General features: G+C 43.1%; 3 protein-coding genes across 5 annotated transcripts in view; 2 read left to right on the top strand and 1 right to left on the bottom strand.

The window, feature by feature from the left end:
- slc38a10 (solute carrier family 38 member 10) overlaps positions 1-11,961 on the top strand; it is a 22,087-nt gene extending 10,126 nt beyond the window's left edge. For both annotated transcript variants that reach the window (XM_062443105.1, XM_062443106.1), the window contains 10 exons: positions 2,271-2,373; positions 2,812-2,994; positions 3,603-3,714; positions 5,405-5,511; positions 5,617-5,770; positions 7,290-7,460; positions 7,545-7,970; positions 8,059-8,145; positions 9,330-9,470; positions 9,580-11,961. In XM_062443105.1, coding sequence (XP_062299089.1) covers positions 2,271-2,373; positions 2,812-2,994; positions 3,603-3,714; positions 5,405-5,511; positions 5,617-5,770; positions 7,290-7,460; positions 7,545-7,970; positions 8,059-8,145; positions 9,330-9,470; positions 9,580-10,898 — 2,803 coding nt within the window. In that variant the 3' untranslated portion in view covers positions 10,899-11,961. The remainder of the gene's footprint in view (positions 1-2,270; positions 2,374-2,811; positions 2,995-3,602; positions 3,715-5,404; positions 5,512-5,616; positions 5,771-7,289; positions 7,461-7,544; positions 7,971-8,058; positions 8,146-9,329; positions 9,471-9,579) is intronic.
- A 13-nt stretch (positions 11,962-11,974) lies between these two features.
- ndufaf8 (NADH:ubiquinone oxidoreductase complex assembly factor 8) lies at positions 11,975-13,536 on the bottom strand. Its single transcript, XM_062443108.1, has 3 exons — positions 13,283-13,536; positions 12,338-12,448; positions 11,975-12,246 (listed from the first exon to the last, which is right to left on the bottom strand). The coding sequence occupies exons 1-3, from the start codon at positions 13,361-13,363 to the stop codon at positions 12,226-12,228; spliced, it is 213 nt and encodes a 70-aa protein (XP_062299092.1). The 5' UTR covers positions 13,364-13,536; the 3' UTR covers positions 11,975-12,225.
- A 209-nt stretch (positions 13,537-13,745) lies between these two features.
- Positions 13,746-18,765, top strand: tepsin (TEPSIN adaptor related protein complex 4 accessory protein). 2 transcript variants are annotated; one of them, XM_062442705.1, is made up of 13 exons: positions 13,746-13,815; positions 14,262-14,334; positions 14,796-14,887; positions 14,990-15,083; positions 15,203-15,270; positions 15,376-15,457; positions 15,617-15,688; positions 15,787-15,978; positions 16,274-16,478; positions 16,640-16,753; positions 16,915-16,993; positions 17,084-17,218; positions 17,316-18,765. In XM_062442705.1, exons 1-13 carry the CDS (start codon positions 13,777-13,779, stop codon positions 18,015-18,017), a joined length of 1,947 nt encoding a protein of 648 aa, XP_062298689.1. In that variant the 5' UTR covers positions 13,746-13,776; the 3' UTR covers positions 18,018-18,765. The 2 variants fall into 2 exon arrangements, with proteins under 2 accessions (XP_062298689.1, XP_062298690.1); XM_062442706.1 differs by having other exon boundaries at positions 16,292-16,478.
- Positions 18,766-19,501: the final 736 nt, after the last annotated feature.

Below are 19,501 nucleotides of genomic sequence, written 5' to 3' on the forward strand. Positions count from 1 at the left end.
GCGTCAGTTCCCACTAGCAGTGCTGAGTGATATTTGGCAGGGTGATTTCTTGGCCTGCGGTCAGGCTGAGCGAGGCAAGCGCTCCGTTAGGAGGCAGGCAGCTTAAGCCAAACCACTAATCAACACATTGGACTGCCGCCATCTTACAGACACACACTGATGTATTCACAGGCTGATTAAACAGCTCTCAGCACATTGGATTTTTATTACATTCATGAAATGTGTTTACTTTCAGTTAAAACATTACTTAACATCACCATTATGTCGGGGATGAGAGCTGGCCCTGTTGTTTTTTTGGCCAAACGTTCGGATCGTGAGGAGCAGTTAGCTTGTAATAGAAGGACATAAGAAAAACATGTGCGGCAAAAATGTCCCTCTGTGATGCTACTGTCAGCATGCTTTAAACTCCAAGTTAATGATGTTATCTGCAGCACACAGTCCAACCTTCGAAACACACGCACACACACACACACACACACACACACACACACACACACACACACACACACACACACACACACACTTCCTCACGTCGGCTTTGAAGTCGCTCTCCGTCATATTTCCTCAGTTTAAGGGCAGCGTTAAGCAAATAAAAACACATTAGCCTTCTGAATCTGGACTATTGAGTGAGTGACCATTAGGTGCTTTAGCTCCCCCCTTACAATATGCCGTTTTATTTAACCTTGGCTATGAGATTTACTGGTTTTGCAGATTAAACAAGCGTCAAGGAAAAGCACCACGGGACAGCGCTCGCTCATAAAACCAGAGTGTGTGAAAGAGAGAAGGGCAAAGAGAGAACAAGAGGCAGAGAAAGTTATGGTTTCTCTCTCTCTCTCTTTCTTTCTCTCTTTCTCTCTCTCTCTAATTTCTTTCCTCTTGTTTCTTCCTTTCACATATATATATATGAGAGAAGGAGAGAGAGAGAGAGAGAGGAGGCGAGCACAAAGAGTCTGCCAGGAAAGTTTATAATGCTCTAAAACCTGCCAGGCACTAGCTGTTATATATAAAGCCTGTAAATTCGCTGGTTAATGCGCCGACGGTCCGCTCCACGCCTCTCACAACCTCTTATAGCATAGAGCACAAAATGACAGAGGGAGACACCTGGCTTTCCAAACAGACAGTCGGTCAGTCTCAGGTTCAACCTCAGCCAGCCTTGACTACTGTCACCCATTCTGCCACACACACACACACACACACACACACACACACACACACACACACACACACACACACACACACACACACACACACACACACACACACACACACACACACACACACAAACACTCTCTACGTCCTTCACCCCCACTGCCATGACATTATTTCAATCCACTCATATTTTGAAAAACTGCCTTTTGTGCACCCATAAATGATTGGAAACAGTCATTGTTAAATAATTAATATTAACAATATTACATATTTTCACATGCTGAATAACTTGTTGTGTTCATGTGCGTGTCAGATGTGCAGACGGACACACAGTCTGTACCGATGAACTTTATGATCAGACACATTAGCATCTGATTTATGACTGGCTATATAGAGTTTGGAGGCCTGTTATTTGAGTTAATAATTAAAAAAATACATCACTTAATGATCCAAATATGAAACTTGCTTGTTAAAATGTTAAATGAATGTATCATCATCATTAATATATCAAGACAACATAAATGAACAAACTATGCTGAGTTTTTTTGACTTTTAAGCAAATTATTTTAGTTTAATTGGCTAAAATTAAAAGTGAGCTGTGTTAATTAGCAAATAATACAGATACTCACACTTTTACAGTAGTGAGTTTGCATGAATGACTTTAGATTGGCTCAAATAAGACACAAAAAACTCATTTATGTTGCTGATGAGTGTTAAAACTCTAATGGGCTAAACAAGCCTAATAAATAAATGAATAAATCATTTATCTGTGTAGGATACTGACAAGGACATGAGGAGAGTGATGCATCAATTGATTATTTAGTGGCACAAATGGGCCCCCATATGGCTGCTCATTAAAAAAAATCTACAGAGCACCACCAAATTGGTGGTGCTGCATGTTGTGAGCCGACGCAGCAGAGAAAGGATCATCACAACATAGCCACATAACAGGTAGCGGCCCTCCTATTTCCCCAACTTTCCCCGCCAGATTTCAGGCGTAACTTCCCGCGAGCGAAAAGTCTGATAATCCCGACACGCACATGAACGCAGCAGCAGTAGTCGCAAGAAGTGTGGTTGTCACGCAGCATGCAGAGTGTGTTGGGCCTGCTTGTCTCTCACAGGCAGGTGCTGCCGACCTACGACAGCCTGGATGAGCCGTCCGTCAAACGCATGAGCACCATCTTCACCTCGGCCCTCAACGTAGTCACCATCTTCTACATCACTGTGAGTGCAAACTGCACTTCCACGCACACCTGCACATGCCACCCTCCCCTCCCCCTCCATCCACACCAGTCCTGTCTACCTTCCGTCAGTGCTGTCACATGGAGACGTTGTGATTTGCTGTCCTCTGGTGTCCTTTTCTAGAATACAGCGCCTCTAAAGTTATTAAATCTACTCAGCAGCCAATTTTAATGTTTCTTTTGTTTTCATATTTGTATCAATGGTGAAATTGGACTTTTTATTTATTTTAAACTGACATGAAACAAGTCTTTGAAGGTAACGTCTCCATGAGTCAGCACAACAGGGTTACGCATGCACACACATTTTCATGTAGAAAACAATAAGAAACATAATGACTTGCTTTATATTCAACACTCCCTCTTTGTGCTAACTCCTTTTCCTCCTATGCGCCCTCCTCCTCCTCCTCCTCCTCCCTCACAGGTGGGCTTCTTCGGCTACGTCAGCTTCACCGAGAACATTGCCGGCAACGTGTTGATGAACTTCCCGTCCAACCTGGTGACGGAGATGATCCGAGTGGGCTTCATGATGTCCGTGGCCGTCGGATTCCCCATGATGATCTTACCGTGTCGCCAGGCCATCAACACCATGCTTTTTGAGCAGCAGGTGAGCCTCGAACGCCACTTAAGACACTTCCTGTACCGTAAAGGGTTGAAGACAGTTTAAATGCTATGTACACCAGCTTCGCCCAACTTTTTACTGGTACTGCTTTTGTTATATTTTAATTTAATATGTTTGTTTTACAGTTCAGCTCACCGCTTCATTATCGCAGCACTCGCATCCTCTCTGTTAGACAGTTTGATGAGTAAAAGCAGAAGTTTGTTGCTCCCTGTAAACAGAGCTCCATCTAAACACCTGCTACGCAACTCAACTGTGACGTCAATCGAACGTTTATCATATCCAGGCACACAAACACATCTCGACTTGTTAAAATCCTCTGACACATACCATTTATCATGTAGTTTAGAACAACTGGTGGCATGTACACTGTTTAATTTCTCCTCTAAGGGAAGGGGAAGTACTATATGTGTGAGTGTGTGTTTTTTTGTTAAATGAACCAGACCAGTAGTTGTTTTGGTTGTACTGATTTTGGGCAATATGATAACAAGAAATGAGGCCAAGAAGGACTGCAACATGTCAGTGATTTTTTTCTTCTACTTTCGTCTTTTCTTTTCTTTTCTCTCTCTCATATTTCTTTGTTTTGTGTCTCACAGCAGAAGGATGGGACGTTCGCAGCCGGGGGATACATGCCTCCTCTGCGCTTCAAGATGATCACCCTCTGCATTGTGTTTGGCACCATGCTGGGAGGCATTCTAATCCCCAACGGTACATCCTGTGTGTGTGTGTACGTGTACGTGTGTGCGAGCTCGCCGACTGGAGGTCTTTAAGGTGCATGTGTTCCTTTATGTGGGCGGAGTAGCCGGGGAGCTTTACGACGTGTGTGAATGTGACTTTACGAGTCAGTGACTGTCACACTCTAACACAGTCCTTAAATCAGGGCCCTAACTTTTATCTCCTTTTAGACGGCAGACAGGAAGATAGGGCTATTATTCTCTCAGACTCTTTCATTCTCACAAACACACTCGCACGCACACAGACGGGTCCGTGTACACACTAACGCAGGCCTCTCTGTTAGCGCCTTCGACTCTTTTCGTCCCTTCTCAACAAACGTCTCCAAAATGGTGGCAATGTAAAGGTTAGCATGAGTTTATGTTTTATTCATCCTTTTATATGCTGGCTGTTTGTTAAACTTTTAAATTGGGTTAACACACACACACACACACACACACACACACACACACACACACACACACACACACACACACACACACACACACACACACAGAGCGGGGTTTGGCTGGCTCTTTGTGTATCTAATCAGGCTAATAGACTGAGGAGAAGGGAGGTAAGGACCCCGGGGAGAATGGACACTAAATCTGAGGTAGACAATATGGTGTCCGTCCTCTGGATGAGCGATGGGTTTCCGGGCCCGACGCCCAGCCAGCCTGGTCCACAGACACAAGGGTGGGGCCGGGGCTCACTCGCTGCTGCCGCTGCCAGGAGCAGGGTGCCATGGACGGGAGCCGGCAGCGTGGGGGCCGAGGGGAGGGGGCTGGTTGTGAATGGCAGAGGCAGGTATGAATGGAGATAGCGATAAGAAGCGTAGTTTTTGGGGAGTGTTTTGAGTTTTTTAGCAAAAGATGCAGAAGTGTCTGAGCCACTGCTTTAGTCAATGTGCTCTACAGCAGCGCTTCCCCCCACATTCCAAGTCAGACGGACTCAAGTAGCCCTTCATTAACAGCACTGATTATGTTCCAGATGTGTTTATTTTAATTGATTTTGTTAAGTAAACACTACATAAAAGTGAACATTGTTACAATAATTTTTCATATAATTCAGTCAGCGTTTAGGTCATTTTGGTCAAGTTTGCTTCATCACTTGGAGTGGGAGAAGCTGGAAATTACTTCCAGCTAATTATTTCAGCTATTTACGCATCGCTTAATTTCATAATTTAAACACTATGTGTGACTTTAATTTCAACTGTTTACATTTGTTGTGTTTAGCTGAATATTTCATCTGTTTACACATTACGTGAAGCTAATTATTTAAACAGTGTCTGTGTTACTTTAGGCTAGAAATTTTAGCTGTTTATGTATTACTTTTGGCTCATTGTTTTAGCTAATTATTTTGGACTGTTTTGACTGTTTAGCTCATAGTTTAAACCATTTATCTTTTTTTATTATTATTTTTTGGGCTTTTTTGCCTTTAATGGACAGTTGGTGGATTTGAACTAGGGACGTAGCGGGTATATGGCATGCCCTGTAATCTCTAGGCTACAAGGGCGCTTCAATTTATCTTTTAGCTGAAAATTTCCATTACCTTTTGGTAACTCTTCACTTGTTTAACAACCGTACACCCTGACAGAAGTACCCCCTGGTTAGAAATCACTGCTCCACTGGACAACAAGATAATCCCTGTAAATCTTTTCTGCTTTTATATCTCTCTCTCTCTTCAGTGGAAACCATTTTGGGTCTGACCGGAGCCACCATGGGCAGCCTCATCTGCTTCATATGCCCTGCCCTCATCTACAGAAAGATCCAGAAGAATGGCCTCATCTCTCAGGTCTACAGAGCTTGCACTTCGTTAATCATTCGCTCATTGAAAGTATGTTAATTGACTGTTTTTTTGACCTGTTGTGCTGCTGCTCTTTTTCTCCTGTTCCTGCAGCTGGTGCTTTGCGTGGGTCTGGGCATCCTCCTGGTCAGCACCTTTACCACCCTTTCGATCTCAGCTAGCGGCCCCGGGGTCAAAGTCCAAGTTCCTCCTCCTCCGGCGCCTGACAAGAACAACCTGCCGCTACCGGACCTTCTGCAGATTCACGGTAAAGATCACGACCCGCGCTAATGGCTGGCGTTCACTTACCCACTTGATGGACTGTGGATGAAAGCGGTTTACTAATGAGCCGTGGAAACATTTACCTCGACGGGCCAGAGCCCAGGGTTGTCTGCAGCGTCTGAGATTGGACAGCAGTGCACCGCATGTAATTATTTCATGCAAAAAGGCAGCAGCGGCAGGAGAGACGTGTTTACTCCTCATTTTATTTTCAAAGTCATGGATCGCAGCACCCTAAAAGAGCAACTTTAAGAGAATGTGAGCCAGTAGTGAGGGGCAAGAAAACAAAAGCGCAGAGCTATGGCGTAGAGGAAAAAAAAGAAAAGAAAAGGGGTTTTCTTTCATCTCTGGAAGAAGAAAAGATGGAGACAGACAGAGTGACTGATAGACAGACAGACAGGCAGGGTGAGGAGATAACCTCTTGATAATATCTGAGAGCAGCGCTGAGTGCTTGACATTGATGGAGCGAGAGTGATGCCCTTCAAACTCCAGCAATTTTTTCTCCACCCCTCTACCTCTGTTCATTTCTCCTGCCGCCCCACCCTCTCCCCCCTCCAAAAAACATGGTCTACACCCTCCCCACCTCCCCCCACATCTCCTGTGGCAGCTATAAAATGCCTGCAAGCTCTGACTGTATAAAGGGAAGGGGTTGATATGGGTTTGGGGAGGAGGGGGGTGTGAGGATGCAGATGGGAGCAAATGGAAATGAGAAGGAGAGGAAAGGAGTCCAGACAGCTCCTCATCCTCACCCTTCACTTCCTCCTCTTCCCTCGTCCATCTCAGATTCTTTTTCCAGAAACATCTTTCTTTTTTTCCCATCCATCTTTCATACCCTTTTCTGTCTTTTAGTGCATTCTTTCCTTTCTTACTCTGTGAAGGTGAAACCCATGCTCGCTGACATCCACACCTGTTTCCTGTTTGTCACTTTAAATGTTGAATTCATCTCCCCTTTTCTCTCTTCTCTTCCACCCCCCCTCTCTCTTTCCCTCTCATTTATTATACACCTTACCAATTGTGTCACTCTTGCTATCGTCAGTGTTTGCTGCCACCTAGTGGAGCCACTCATCAGAAATACAACCATGTGAGATATTCCTGGGTGTTATTTTTGTTTTAATGTTAGCAGTTAATGTGCACAATAAACATCTCCGTACAAGAATATAAAGAATACATGTCGGGGGTTAATATTCAATATAATGCAATACAACAATTTCTCACACAAGAGAAAATACTGGGATGAGTGAGGTGTCACATTTACGATTCTTTTAAATGAGTTGCAGTAATGTGTCTCATATTTTTCAGACTGACTGCAGAAGCTAAAACGAAAATGCAGGAAAAATAAAAAAATATCCCATTAAACTTCAATTTTATGGTTTTATAAATCTTTTGCTAAAGGAGAACCAGAGTTTGGCAAAAGAATTTCGGAAATATCTTTGTCATTGCATTTTCATACACATCCATCTGCAGTAGCTTGTGTTATAATAAGTGTTTTTGTGTGTTTCTACATATAGACAAGCCTCTGATCAAGAAGCCAGTGGAGATAGAAAAACCAGACGTCCCAGCTGTTGAGGAGGCACAACCTGTGAAAAGGGAGCCGGCTGAACCTCCCCAGATTAAAGGACCAGTGGAAGTACCTGAGAGGAAGAAGGAGGCAGAGGTGCAGCTGGACCGTCCTGATGCTGGTAAGTAAACCAAACTGGAGCTAGAATTTGAGCTGGTTCTCACTGAACCGAGTAAAATTTGTGACATCTCGTCTGTTCACCCAGGCGTCGCGGTGCCAGAGGGAGAGGCGCACCGCCACGAGCCACCCATCCCTCACGATGAGGTCATGGTAGACACAAGAAAGAACAACGCAGAGCTGGAGGAGGACAAGAAACAGCCAGTTGCCCCTGCAGGAGGAGGTGAGCAAGAACCCAAAAGAGAAGAAAAGCATGCTGTGAAGTCGGAGGACCAAAAAGAGGCCAAGGGAGAAGAGAATCCGAAGCCTGTAGAGCCCGTCGTGAGGAAAGAGGAAGTGGACTTGGGTGGAGGTGAGGTCCTGTCCAATGAGGTGCTGGAGAAGCAAGGTGAAGAAGAGGGCATGAAGCGAGATGTTCCCCAACTGAAACCAGCAGATAACATAGATCACGTGAAAGATTCTGCAGCCGAACAAGTTGATAAAGTGGACAAACCTGCGCTCGCCGTAGCGAAACGTGAGTATTTCGCCTCTGTTCTCGTGTAACTCTGTTCCCGAAAAATGCAGCACCGACCCTGACTTTGTGTTATTTGGTAACCCTTCAGCTCCACCTCCTGAGGGAGAGCATCACCCCGCTGCAGATGAGGGTCCGCCTGCAGACGGCAAAGACGCAGCGGATGAAAAGATGGACGGTGAGTGGAGGAGAAAACTTTTGGTCAAGGTTTTAGGTAAAAAAAAAAAAAAAGGCCTGCTTTGGCGATACATTTTAAAGTTTTTAAATTTCTACAATGAATTAGATGTGGTGTAAGTTTAACCTTCAACATTCATACAGCTTAAACATCATGTGGACACCAGTCTCTCCACCAACAATAGACTCCATAGACCAGAATGCAACACAGCTGCAGCCTTGTGGGGATAGCACAGTGGCCCCTTTTGACATAAGGCCTAGCCCATGACTGTTTTCTATTCAGCCTTAAATGGAAAAAAGAGCTAGTGTTGTGACTTTAAACTTGTTCTTAAAAACATACGGGTGGAAATACAAGATAGAGGCATGTTGCTAGAAGGTGGACACATTAAGAATAAATTACAACACTTTCTTTAATTAGCAAATTCAGGCTGTATCTTAATAAATGTCAAAGCATTTATCTGTGGCGCTGCCTCTTCCTCTCATCTCTGTTTTTATCAATGTAATCTCATCTCTCCATTCTTGCTCATCGTACCTATTATTATATTTGTGAAGGTACAAATGGTGTAAAATGCAGCGGAGGTATTCAAATTCCATTTCCCTCTCCTACTTCCTGACCTTGCTTGATACACTCGGCAGTCTTTTTTGGCTTTGGTTGACTTTCTTATTCTGTTGTTTACTTTTGCTCTCTCTCTCCTCCTCCATCTTTACCCCTTTTGTTCTTTCTTTTCTCTGCCGGACTCCTATCACAGTGATAAAAAAGCTGGTTGCAGGTATGAAGTCCCTCTTCCCTCTTCTTCTCTTTATCTTGGTCTGTTGCTCAGGTTTTCTGTAATTCACCCAGTGGGCCATTTATCTGTCAAGTTTATAGATAATTCTGTATACATATATAGTTTTATTTATTTGTGTTTCTATCATTTAACTAAATAATGCACTCACCCCATCCTCTAACATAGTTGTCACTCTTAGTTTATGTTTAAAGCTTTATTTTATTTTAGAGATGTACGTGTGAATAGGTCTGTGTTAGATAGTGCGAAGCCATAGAGGATTTTTGTCTATTTCCCTCCCCCTCTCACCTAGAGACTGGCCCTAGATCATCCTTACTAAGCTTTTTACAGAGCCCCTAACTGCTGCACGGTTCTCCGAACGGGTTGTGACGTGTTTTAATTCAATGTCCCCATCTCCATGTAGAGGGTCAGCTGGACCACGCGGTGCTGCTGAAGGTGATCAAGGAGCAGCACGAGCAACAAAAGAGACTTCTTGACCAGCAGGAAAAACTGCTGGCTGTCATACAAGAGCAGCACAAAGAAATCCACCAGAAGCAGCCTGCTGGTGAGTATTCACAGAATGTTTCACAGCTTTAAGTGCCCACACATAAACCAAGAACGCAGTTATTAGAGGTGGTCATTTTGTTCAATTTTAAAGTGTTTTTTACTTAAAGGGGCCGCTTCAGAAGGAGAGGCAGAGAAAGGCATTCAGGAGCACTTGGAAGCGGTGGAAGGTGGAGCAGCAAAGCCTAAAGACTCTGGCCTGGCCTCAGACATGAAGCAGCCCAAGGAGGCAGCTGGAGCTGGAGCTGTACAAGCTGGGGTAGCTGAGCCTCACGCTGTGGCCCAGAATCAAGTCCAGGCTGGGGATAAGGCTGCTCAGGTCGGGGATAGTAAAGAAGAAGAAGCTCCAGCTGCTTACAAAGAGGATGAACCTGCTAAACCTGTTGCACCGGGGGGAGAATCACATAGCCAGAATGAGCTGGGGGCGAGGGGAGTGCCACTGGGAAAGAAAAAACTTGATGACCATCAGCCCGCATCTCAGAATGACCTGGCCCAAATTAAAGAAGAGGAAAACAAACTAGACAAAGAAAAAGAGAAACTTCAAAATCTCAAAAAAGAAAATATGGAGAAAGAGGTTCAGGCAAGAGTGGAAGAACAGCTCGAGAAGGAGAGACAGGACAAGCTGGCCAAAGAACTGGAGTTAGAGAAGGAGAAACTCGACAAAGACAGGATAGAGAAAGAAGTGCAGATGAGGGTGGAAAAAGAACGACTGGAGAGGGAGAGACAGGAAATACTGGCCAGAGAACAGGAGCTGGAGAAAGAGAGACTCGAGAAAGAGAGGATAGAGAAAGAAGTGCAGATAAGGGTGGAAAAAGAACGACTGGAGAGGGAGAGAAAAGAGAAGCTGGCGCGAGAACGGGAGCTGGAGAAAGAGAGAGAGGCCAAAGCGAAACTCACACAGGAGAAAGCTGCAGAAGAGAGACACCAGCAGGAGATTCAGAAAGCAGAATTAGAAATAGTTTTGAGAGCGAGGAAAGAAAAGGAGGCGGTGGAGGCGAGGGAGAGGGTTGCCCAGCCGCAGCAAGATGTAGAAGCCAAAAACGCTGCACAGGGGGCTGAGAGAGGAGACGGCGAAGCTTTGAAGAATGGAGGAAGAGACCTCAAAGAGAAAGTCGGCGCTCCGGCGGACCCCAAGGAGGCCGCGGACAACGGGGCCGTCAAAGCTGAGGCTCACCCCCAGGGCTCACAGGAGAGGGCGAGGGACCAGGGAGGGATGGATCTAAGGCGGAAGCGCAGGGCAGTGGGACCCAGAGAGGATGGAGGTCTTCCGGGGACGCCCAGGGTGTCCGGGGGGATGCCTGGGCTGGAGCCCCTGCTGGAGCTGGGGGGCTCCAACCTGCATGCAGCCCTGGAGGAGCAGCTACTGGCCGGGGCGATGGTGCACTCAAGGCAGATTAAGCAAGCCTCAGAGGACAAAGAGGCCAAATAACACACACACACACACACACACATTCTCACTTATTGGTTGGACTCTCCAGAACCTCCTGATACTGTGGACCGTGATATTGTTGCCTTACATTTTCTCCTGCCTTCAGAACATTGTGGACAAAGGACCATTTTTTTTCTTTTCTTGATGCTTTCTTACAAACAAATCACAGAACCTTAAAGCAGTCCAAGTGGATGTCTGCTGGGACAGTTTCCATCACTCTGAAAATAATCCAAAGTCTTTATTAAAGAGCAGAGAGTATGTAAATATTAACTTATTTTTGTGTTGTGGCAGAAGAAAGTAACTTTTGAAATGTATATAAATCTATGCAAATACAAATTTATGGAGTGCATTGACAGGGAAAATGTTTCATGTTTGTATGTTAGTTACTTTTATTCCTTTTTTTCTTCTTCTTCTTCTTCATTTACCAGCTTGTGGAGTCTGTGTTTGTGCTGTATTGTCTCCTGTAGTGTATTTTTGGTCTGTTTTTGATATACTGTAAATGTTTATTTTTATTTACAGCATATTGGAAGCAATGTTGGTTCAAGCCCTTTTCATAAGTGTTGTTTCAAATGAAAGTAACTGTATTCCAATTCATGCTGGAGCTACAGCAACGTACAGCAGATTGTAGCCTTACTGTTTAATAAACTGTATACAATGAAGCAGCTTGATTCAGACTGTCTGGATCTATGATTCTAGTCAGTAATCATTCCGTTTTCAGTATCTCTTCTTTTGTTGATTTTTTTTTTCAGTGCCTTAGTAATACATATGCTGCAGTAGTGTTTTATCAAAGGAAATGTTTCTCTCAATTTGTGGTCTTTTGTTTTTTCTTCCACTGGGCCTCTCTTGCTGTAAACAGTACAGTAATTAGGAGGAAATGAGTTCTGAGGTGGAAAGAAATGTTGATTATGTTTGTAGTAACCCAACTTCTCTGAAAATTCCTCCATCAGTCAGCACTTCAACACATGTTGGACCTTTTGCTTTTTACAAGAGGCTATTTTTCTATGTGTGTTGTTTTTTCTGTACATTTTGCTGATAAGAATGAATAAAAAATATATTACAGCCATGGCTGAAATCACAAGTTTTTTTAATTAACATGTCTATATCACACAAGTGGAGGTGTCTTACATAAGAAATAGCAGTCCTATTAAAAACACATTTGCTTGACTGCAACAATAATCACACACATTCAGTTCATTCACAGGACCAAGTAGTGAAAGTGCTTTTTTTAAAGTCCACTCAACACTTGCAAGTTAATATCATCTTCCACAGCATTAAACAGCTGATATGTGAGGTTGCTCCGTTGAATTCACTCCAGGACGCTTTCCTTTCATTTGGCTTTTTTCTTTGCCTGTAAAAAAAATGGATGAAAACATTTATATGATGAGCATATATCATTGTGACAAATCACCAGCAGAAAGACTACTGACTTTATCACTTACTGCATTTGCAAAACAGGACTTCAGTGCTTGAAATTCCTTGACACACAAATCCTTTTGCAGTTCCTGTCTGCCTGTCGTGGTCGCTGTCACACACTTTCCATAAACTGCTGCCTGAATCACACAAAGGATGACATCAGACACAGGTTAACAATGTCAGTCACTGTTTCACATTGATGGTGAAAGCATCAAGAATGGCCTGTGAATTGACAAAAAAAAAAAAAAAAAAAAATATATATATATATATATATATATATATATATATATATTCTGTACACTGCATTTCTGTTGAATTGTACTTATTGTATCCTTGTATAACATTGAAAACTGTTTCTCTGTGCAGGGGCTGCATCTACATTTTACTGTGCAATCCTGTTTTATGTTGAGGCAATAAAGCTGAACATGCCAAACAAATTAACCCAAAACTTTTACATATTCCCTACTACTATTTTCATGACTGACATGCTTTTTTAATCTACACTGTGCAGTATCACTGATAATCAGCTGCAAAACTAAGGAGATCACTACACAATGATCATAGCTTTCAACATCTGTTTAGTATTATATAAGAATTATAAAGCCGTTTTCAAAGACTTTTTTGGAACAGGTTGCATTCACACTTGCCAGGCTTTGTGTGTCCTTGAACACACGTTTAGACCCCTCCAAAACTTTAATGATTATGAATAATAAAGGAAGAAATGTTCCACACTTTCTAATAAGACATCAGGGCTGCAGTTATACTCAGCAGGTCATTTATTAAAATAGTCTGCAGTTGTGAATGATAATACATTGTTAATAAATGGATGCCCTGCAGCTCTTTCATTCTTTCTTTATGTGCAAAAGCAGCAAGAATTTCATTGTCTGACATTCCCAGTTGAAAATAAAACTTGATGAGTTGAGCTTGCTGAGATATAACAGCATCCCGGCCCTCCTGTTGTCGGTACTGACCTCTCCCGCACATTGCGCAAAAAGCTCCGGGAAAAGTCTCATTCTCTCCCGGCTGCGGCTCCACACATTTGACCCAGACATGGTGCTGTTTTTAAGGCAGGTAACAGCTGCACGGCTAGCCTTTTAAAGCCAGGCGACGAGGACGATAAAGAACAACCGATAAGTCCCACGCCGCTGCGTTAAGTTAATGTACTGAGAAATGTACAACTATTTTAAAAGAATATTGTAGATACGTAAGCGCCATATTGTTGACCCTGTCATCAAGGAAACGTCCGTCTGAATATTCGGCAATGTGATTCGCTTATTTCCCTGTAAATCAAAGCGTGAGTGTTAGTTTTCATGAGACCGATTCGCTCTTTTTCGACCTTCGTGCTCAAAGAGAAAGCCAATCAAATTCCTATCTGTTGTCTGATTGGCTAGCTGTCAGCTCAAGCCCCGCCTCCCCTCTCGTACACCGGAGAGGAAGATGAGTAACCAGCCAGGACTGCTAAATCATGGCCACATTTATGGAACGATTAGTTTTTCTTCAGAAAGTAAGTTTCTTTTTACACTTATTAGGAGAGGTGAAAATAATGAACAGCTGAATGGAGCATGACGGACGAGACGTAGCGTTGACGTGTCTGTTTGAAGCTGTTTAGCTTTATCATTAGCTTGGCTAGGAACTTAGCTTGGCTGCTAGCTAACAGTATGAAGAAACACATTTGGTTTGTTTATCTGCAAATGTCAGGTTATTTTTTATACAGGTTTCATAAGAGAAGGTTTGCATGCATCAGTTTTAACGTCATGTTGTGGAGGGGACTAAGCTGGCAGTCAGACCATGGGGTCCTGCCAAGTTTTGTCTCCGTTTCAGACTTTATTGCACAGTTTTGTGGAACATGCAGTTCTCATGGGATACATCATTTTGCACAAGACCTTCACTGTCAGCTTTGAACTTGTATGATCTAGACTTTTGTCCACCATCTCTCCCTCCTTGCTAAAGGTCCCAACTCTGATGAAGGCCACAGCAGATGATGAAAACCCCTGTCCTGGCTACCTTTTCCAAGAGATTGGAAGTATCCTTTGGCAGCATTAGATGTGATTTATCTACGAGTCGTAACTCTGCTGTAACTTCTAAAAGCCATTTTGATAATATGTGGGTTCACATGACTCAGCACAAGCAAATGATTTATATGAGAGATGTATGAAATGGGTAAAAGTGTAGATAAGCGTATAAAGCAGAAATATAGTGGTTATGGTATGGATATTATGGTTTGAAGGGGTTGAAATGGCTGAAATCAAAGCTCTGTGATACATCTAAGGAAAGGTGTCCAGTGAAAATAAACAGATTGAAATTCATTATTTGGATTTGAATTCAAAAGCATGACAGGATTTAAAGGTTATTTCCCTGAGTAGCAGTTTTAAATATAAAAGAAAACACATCCCTAATATCAACTGAAGAGTTAATAAGTTGCTAATAATACAATTTTTAGCCTGTAGAGCTACATGGTTATATCCTTGACCATCGTCACTGTAGAAATCTCCCATGAGTCTTCAGGCTGTGGTCAGTGTTTGTTGGAGTACCTTCTGGAGAGGCTGCAGGTGGAGTCCTGTCATGTCAAACTCAAGGTGAGAACAGTGTTATTGCTCACAATTCAGGCCATAAGATTACATTAAATTTGTCAGTCTATGAGTAACTTGAGGTTTTATTCCTGCTTCTGGTGTTTTAAGGTGCTGAAGATCTTTGTCCATCTCTGCGGTCATGGCTCCAACCATTTCCTCACAGAGCTCAGAAGGAATTCCACCTTCATTCAGCAAGCATCAGGTTAGACATTAGTCACTCTGAACTTTTAGCTACCTTGAACTCTCAACACTCTGCAGCTACTCTGTGTCATCTGAATATTCACTTTGTTCACTGCTGCTGGGTGTTTTTCCTCTTTTAAGTTTACAGCGGCCCTCCTGATCCAATCCACGGCACAGCATTATACCAGAAAGTGAGAAACACAGCACAGGTGACCCATACAAAAGATTCTGTTTCATCATCTTTTTAATAGAAGTCATACATTTGTGACAGCAATGCAAACACCCACTCAGCTTCTTACTTTTCCTGTTTGCAGGAAGTAGCCCGGTTGCTTTTCACAGACATGATTTCCACCAAAAGCAACATCTCCCCACTCAACACAGCCACCCCAACAATGGGTGAGTAATAGAAAATGTAACTTATTGAAGATGATCATATATGGCACACATTGTGTAATAACACAGTCATGTAGGATGGGGGTTTAAATCCAAATCCAGCATTGAATCTACTTACTGGATTCCATGAGTACAATAGGTTCCCTGTGTCTCTGTGTTCAGGTATGGGCTCAGCAGCTTCCCACAGGTCAGGAATGCAGGGTTTTGGATACAATCCAGGGAAGCAGATGACAGGTAAGTGACACCATTACCCTCATCACAAGTCACACAATCATATTTTCATTTGTGCACACATTTCTATAACAGTTTCTTTCTGTACGTGTGGCTGTCAGCAGGCAGTGACTCACTGCTGGATAAGATCCAGAAAGCTGCTGAGGTAGTAGCCAGCGCTGTCTTACCACCAACTGAGCACCAGGGCATCCGTCTCCATGACAACCATTATCGGGCCGTAGTTGCACCCTCTGCTCCCATAGAGGTGGCCGTGCCAGCGTGTGCCTACAATCTGCCTGCTCGCAAACCAAAAGGTGAGACATGCCACAGGCTATAAATGGACTTCCGCCTCATTAAGGAGAAAAACAAACATTAATAAAAAATTGGGGGGGGAAATAAGCTAATATAATGTAGGAAAGCACATTAAAAAATAAAGACACCAATCCAATAAAAACAAAGAAATATATACGAAAAACAATACAGGGAAAACGAAGGGGAAAAAATGAAATATGTATGATGGTAACATGGGCTTAGGTTGGGCTTATGAAGTTTGAATCTCAAATCTCTGAAGTGTCAAATACAGATGTGAATTATCATAAATGTTCACAGTGTTACCACTACCTACAGCAGTGACCCAGTGGTGCCCGGGGCAGGTCGGAGGCGGCTGGGAAGAGACCGACAGCGGCAACAGCTCCTCTCACAACTCTTCTCAGGACATTGCAGCCTACAGCAGAGCATCTGTGGGCAGCAAGTCAGCTGGCACTGGGAGCCAATCAGGGGCTAGTAGAGAAAGCAGCGGGGACCTGTCTGAGCGGTGAGTGGCAAAGTCAATCGGTCAAACCAGTGACGTTTTAGAGCCGGTAGATTTATCTTAGAAGGTCCTGTGCACAGTTATGTCATGATTACTAGGTCGCCATGTGCAAATTAAACTCATTTATTGTTATTGTCATACCCCTTTTGTACTCTGGTCTTCAGGGTGGATGCCTTGCAGTTGGGGGACTGTGGTCAAGAGATGGCGCTCATCAGCAGACTGTCTGAAGGCTCCAGAGTTTTCCTGTCCAGAGAGGAGAGCCAGCACTTCATCAAAGAGTCAGTACATCCAAAATCAAATCAAGCGTAAAATAGTTTGGGTGGATACTCCCTTTATTTACTGTGTTAATGTCTCTGTTTTTTCCCCTTTTAACACTGTGTAATTGTTGGGATTTGTGGCCTGATTTCAGTCCTTTTTTCTTTTTTTTTTAATCTGTCAGGTGCTCCACTCTTAACTGCGAGGTTGTGGTGGAGTTGCTCTCAAGCAGGCTTCAAGATCCATCAAACACCATTAAGATGGTAATGATTGATTTACCATCTAATGAAGGCCTGTTTCTTTAAGATATTGTACGACCATTAATGTATCGTTGTATTTCTCCAATCCTGCAGCGGGCATTGTGTGCTGTAGCATGCCTCATGACCTCTGACCTCCTCTCTCTGGAGCAAATGTTTGCTGCTACACAGCGAAAGCTTCGTCTGCTGAGTGAAGGGCCTCCTGGACCTGTGGCCAACAAAGCCACAAAGGTATAAGAGAGACAGTGAGGAAAAAAGTTACATTTGTTGAGACTGATAGGACATAACTGGAGAATACTTACGTTATTTTTCTTATCTCCTCTACCAGATTTTGCGACAGTTCGAGGCTCTGATATGCGGATCTTTACACGCTACCAGGCACGAGCAAGCAGAAGCAAGTAGCAGCCACCAGGCAACACCTAATCAACTCCCTCCATCTACATACTCGGACCCTTTCCTACCAACCCACTCTGCTGACGACGACAACTTCAAACACTATCAGGTGAAGAACCTCCAGCCTGATATCTCACCTGCAGATATCAATCATCCATCTTCCCCTTCTAGTCTGGCCCACAGCGGCTCCTCGGGGGGGCTGATGAATGACAACGATAAGGGGTCTCTCATCCAGCAAGAGTTGGCTCAAAGCCATGTGGAGCCTGTCAGGACTGCTGAGGTTGAACCGGCGGCTCAAGATTCAGAGTGTAACGCAGACTTGAGCTCTTCCCCTCCCTCTGAGCCACAGAATGGGCAGCCCAGTGTGAGCAGACTGTCCCTGTTCAGCGGTATGGAGCTGGTGACCAAGGGGAGACCACTGTGTGACAGGCCTCTCAGCGAGAGACAACTATCCCAGACAGAGACAGATATGGAGGACAATTTAAGGGAGAGTCAAGCTGTGCATAACTCTGACAGTCCAGCAGACTTGTATCTCCCTTGTTCCAGTAAAACCAGTGAGGAGGCTTCTTCAGTTTGCGGTTCAGTTGTATCTGGCAGCAGCCAACCAGTATCGGCCTTCTCATTTCTCAACTCTTGACCACTCAGAGACCAACTTTTTACAGCTGGAACAGTTAAACCAATGATGTCATCAAGTATTTCTTTTCAGAAATAGATTTAATTGTATGACCGAACATCAGATCTGTAAGGTTATAATTAAACAGACAGCTTATTCACTCACGTTTGGGTTTTCACCTCTTATATGTTTGGTGCCTCCTTGGAAGCTGTATTTTAGCAGCAGCTTGAGTGAGGAGAAATAGATTATTTTAAAATATGAATGAGTGGTGCAGTCCTGTTAATCTGTGAGCGATCTTGCTGTACGTTTCTGTCTAATTTCTAACAAGTATTTCAGTATGGTTGTCTTGAATTACAGGTTATTACTGACAGTTGCTTTATCTCAGGATTCCTTTAGGTAAGTGAAACAACTTGTACGCCTCTGCAGCACGCCATGAACCTCTGAGGGGGAGAATCCCTCCATGTGTTATTTGCACTACAACTGCTTTCTCAATGGACTCATAAACTTACAAATGAAAGTTGTCTTCCACTATTGTTTTGGTACTAAGCTATTATGTTGATGTAATTGTTGTCTGAGTGTTAGTTTACAAATAATTTATTATCTCCAGCCTGTATTGATTAAAACACACTCATGAGATGTCTGTGGTTATAAAAAGTGTTGTTTGGAGAACTAATGGAAGAAATAATTATTGAGATTATTGTGTGTGTGTGTGTGTGTGTAACTGTCAGGCTAAACATCTGCAATCAGCATAATGCAAAATATCACCAAATAAACACCTTCACCATCTCATCATTGTTATTTCAGCAACATACTGTACTGTAGTGTCATGGAGCCCCATTTCATTCAAAATTAATTTATTAAATCCATTCATTATGAATTATATAAATTCATTATTATGAAATATAATCTTATAATTTCATCTTCCTTATTTTCACAATAACAATAGTTTATTTCATAATGGTGTTTTACAGATTTGACGTTTATTTCATAGTGCTGTTTTTCAGCAGAATGACTTTTTGCCAGTGGGTTGGACCTGCACGCTCATTGGCTGATCCTTCTCTGCTCTACGTCTGTAACACCAACTAGTTTTGGAACGCATTACAAAACAATGGCAGAGGAGAAAAACTCCTTCAGAATACTGTTGTTCTGTCATGAAATGTAGTTTTAAGATGTTTTAGGAGAAAAGTGAGCAGTTCTAACTTAGAATCTGTGGTCGATTTATTAAGATAAAGCCTAATTGAAAATTTGCTCTGACTCTTCAGAGATGTGAGGTCCTGCTCCGCCGGCAGGAGCACATTTTCAATTAGGCTCTATCTTGATAAATCGACCACAGATTCTGAGTTAGAACTACTAACTTCTTGCCTAAAACATCTTGAAACTACATTTCATGATAGAACAACAGTGTTTTGAAGTTTTTTTTCTTTTCTTTTTTTGGCTTCTAATGTGTTCCAAAACTAGTCGGTGTTACAGCCATACAGCAGAGAAGGATCAGCCAATAAGCGTGCAGG

Source organism: Scomber scombrus, chromosome 21 (assembly GCF_963691925.1).
Source record: "Scomber scombrus chromosome 21, fScoSco1.1, whole genome shotgun sequence".
NCBI lineage: Eukaryota > Metazoa > Chordata > Actinopteri > Scombriformes > Scombridae > Scomber > Scomber scombrus.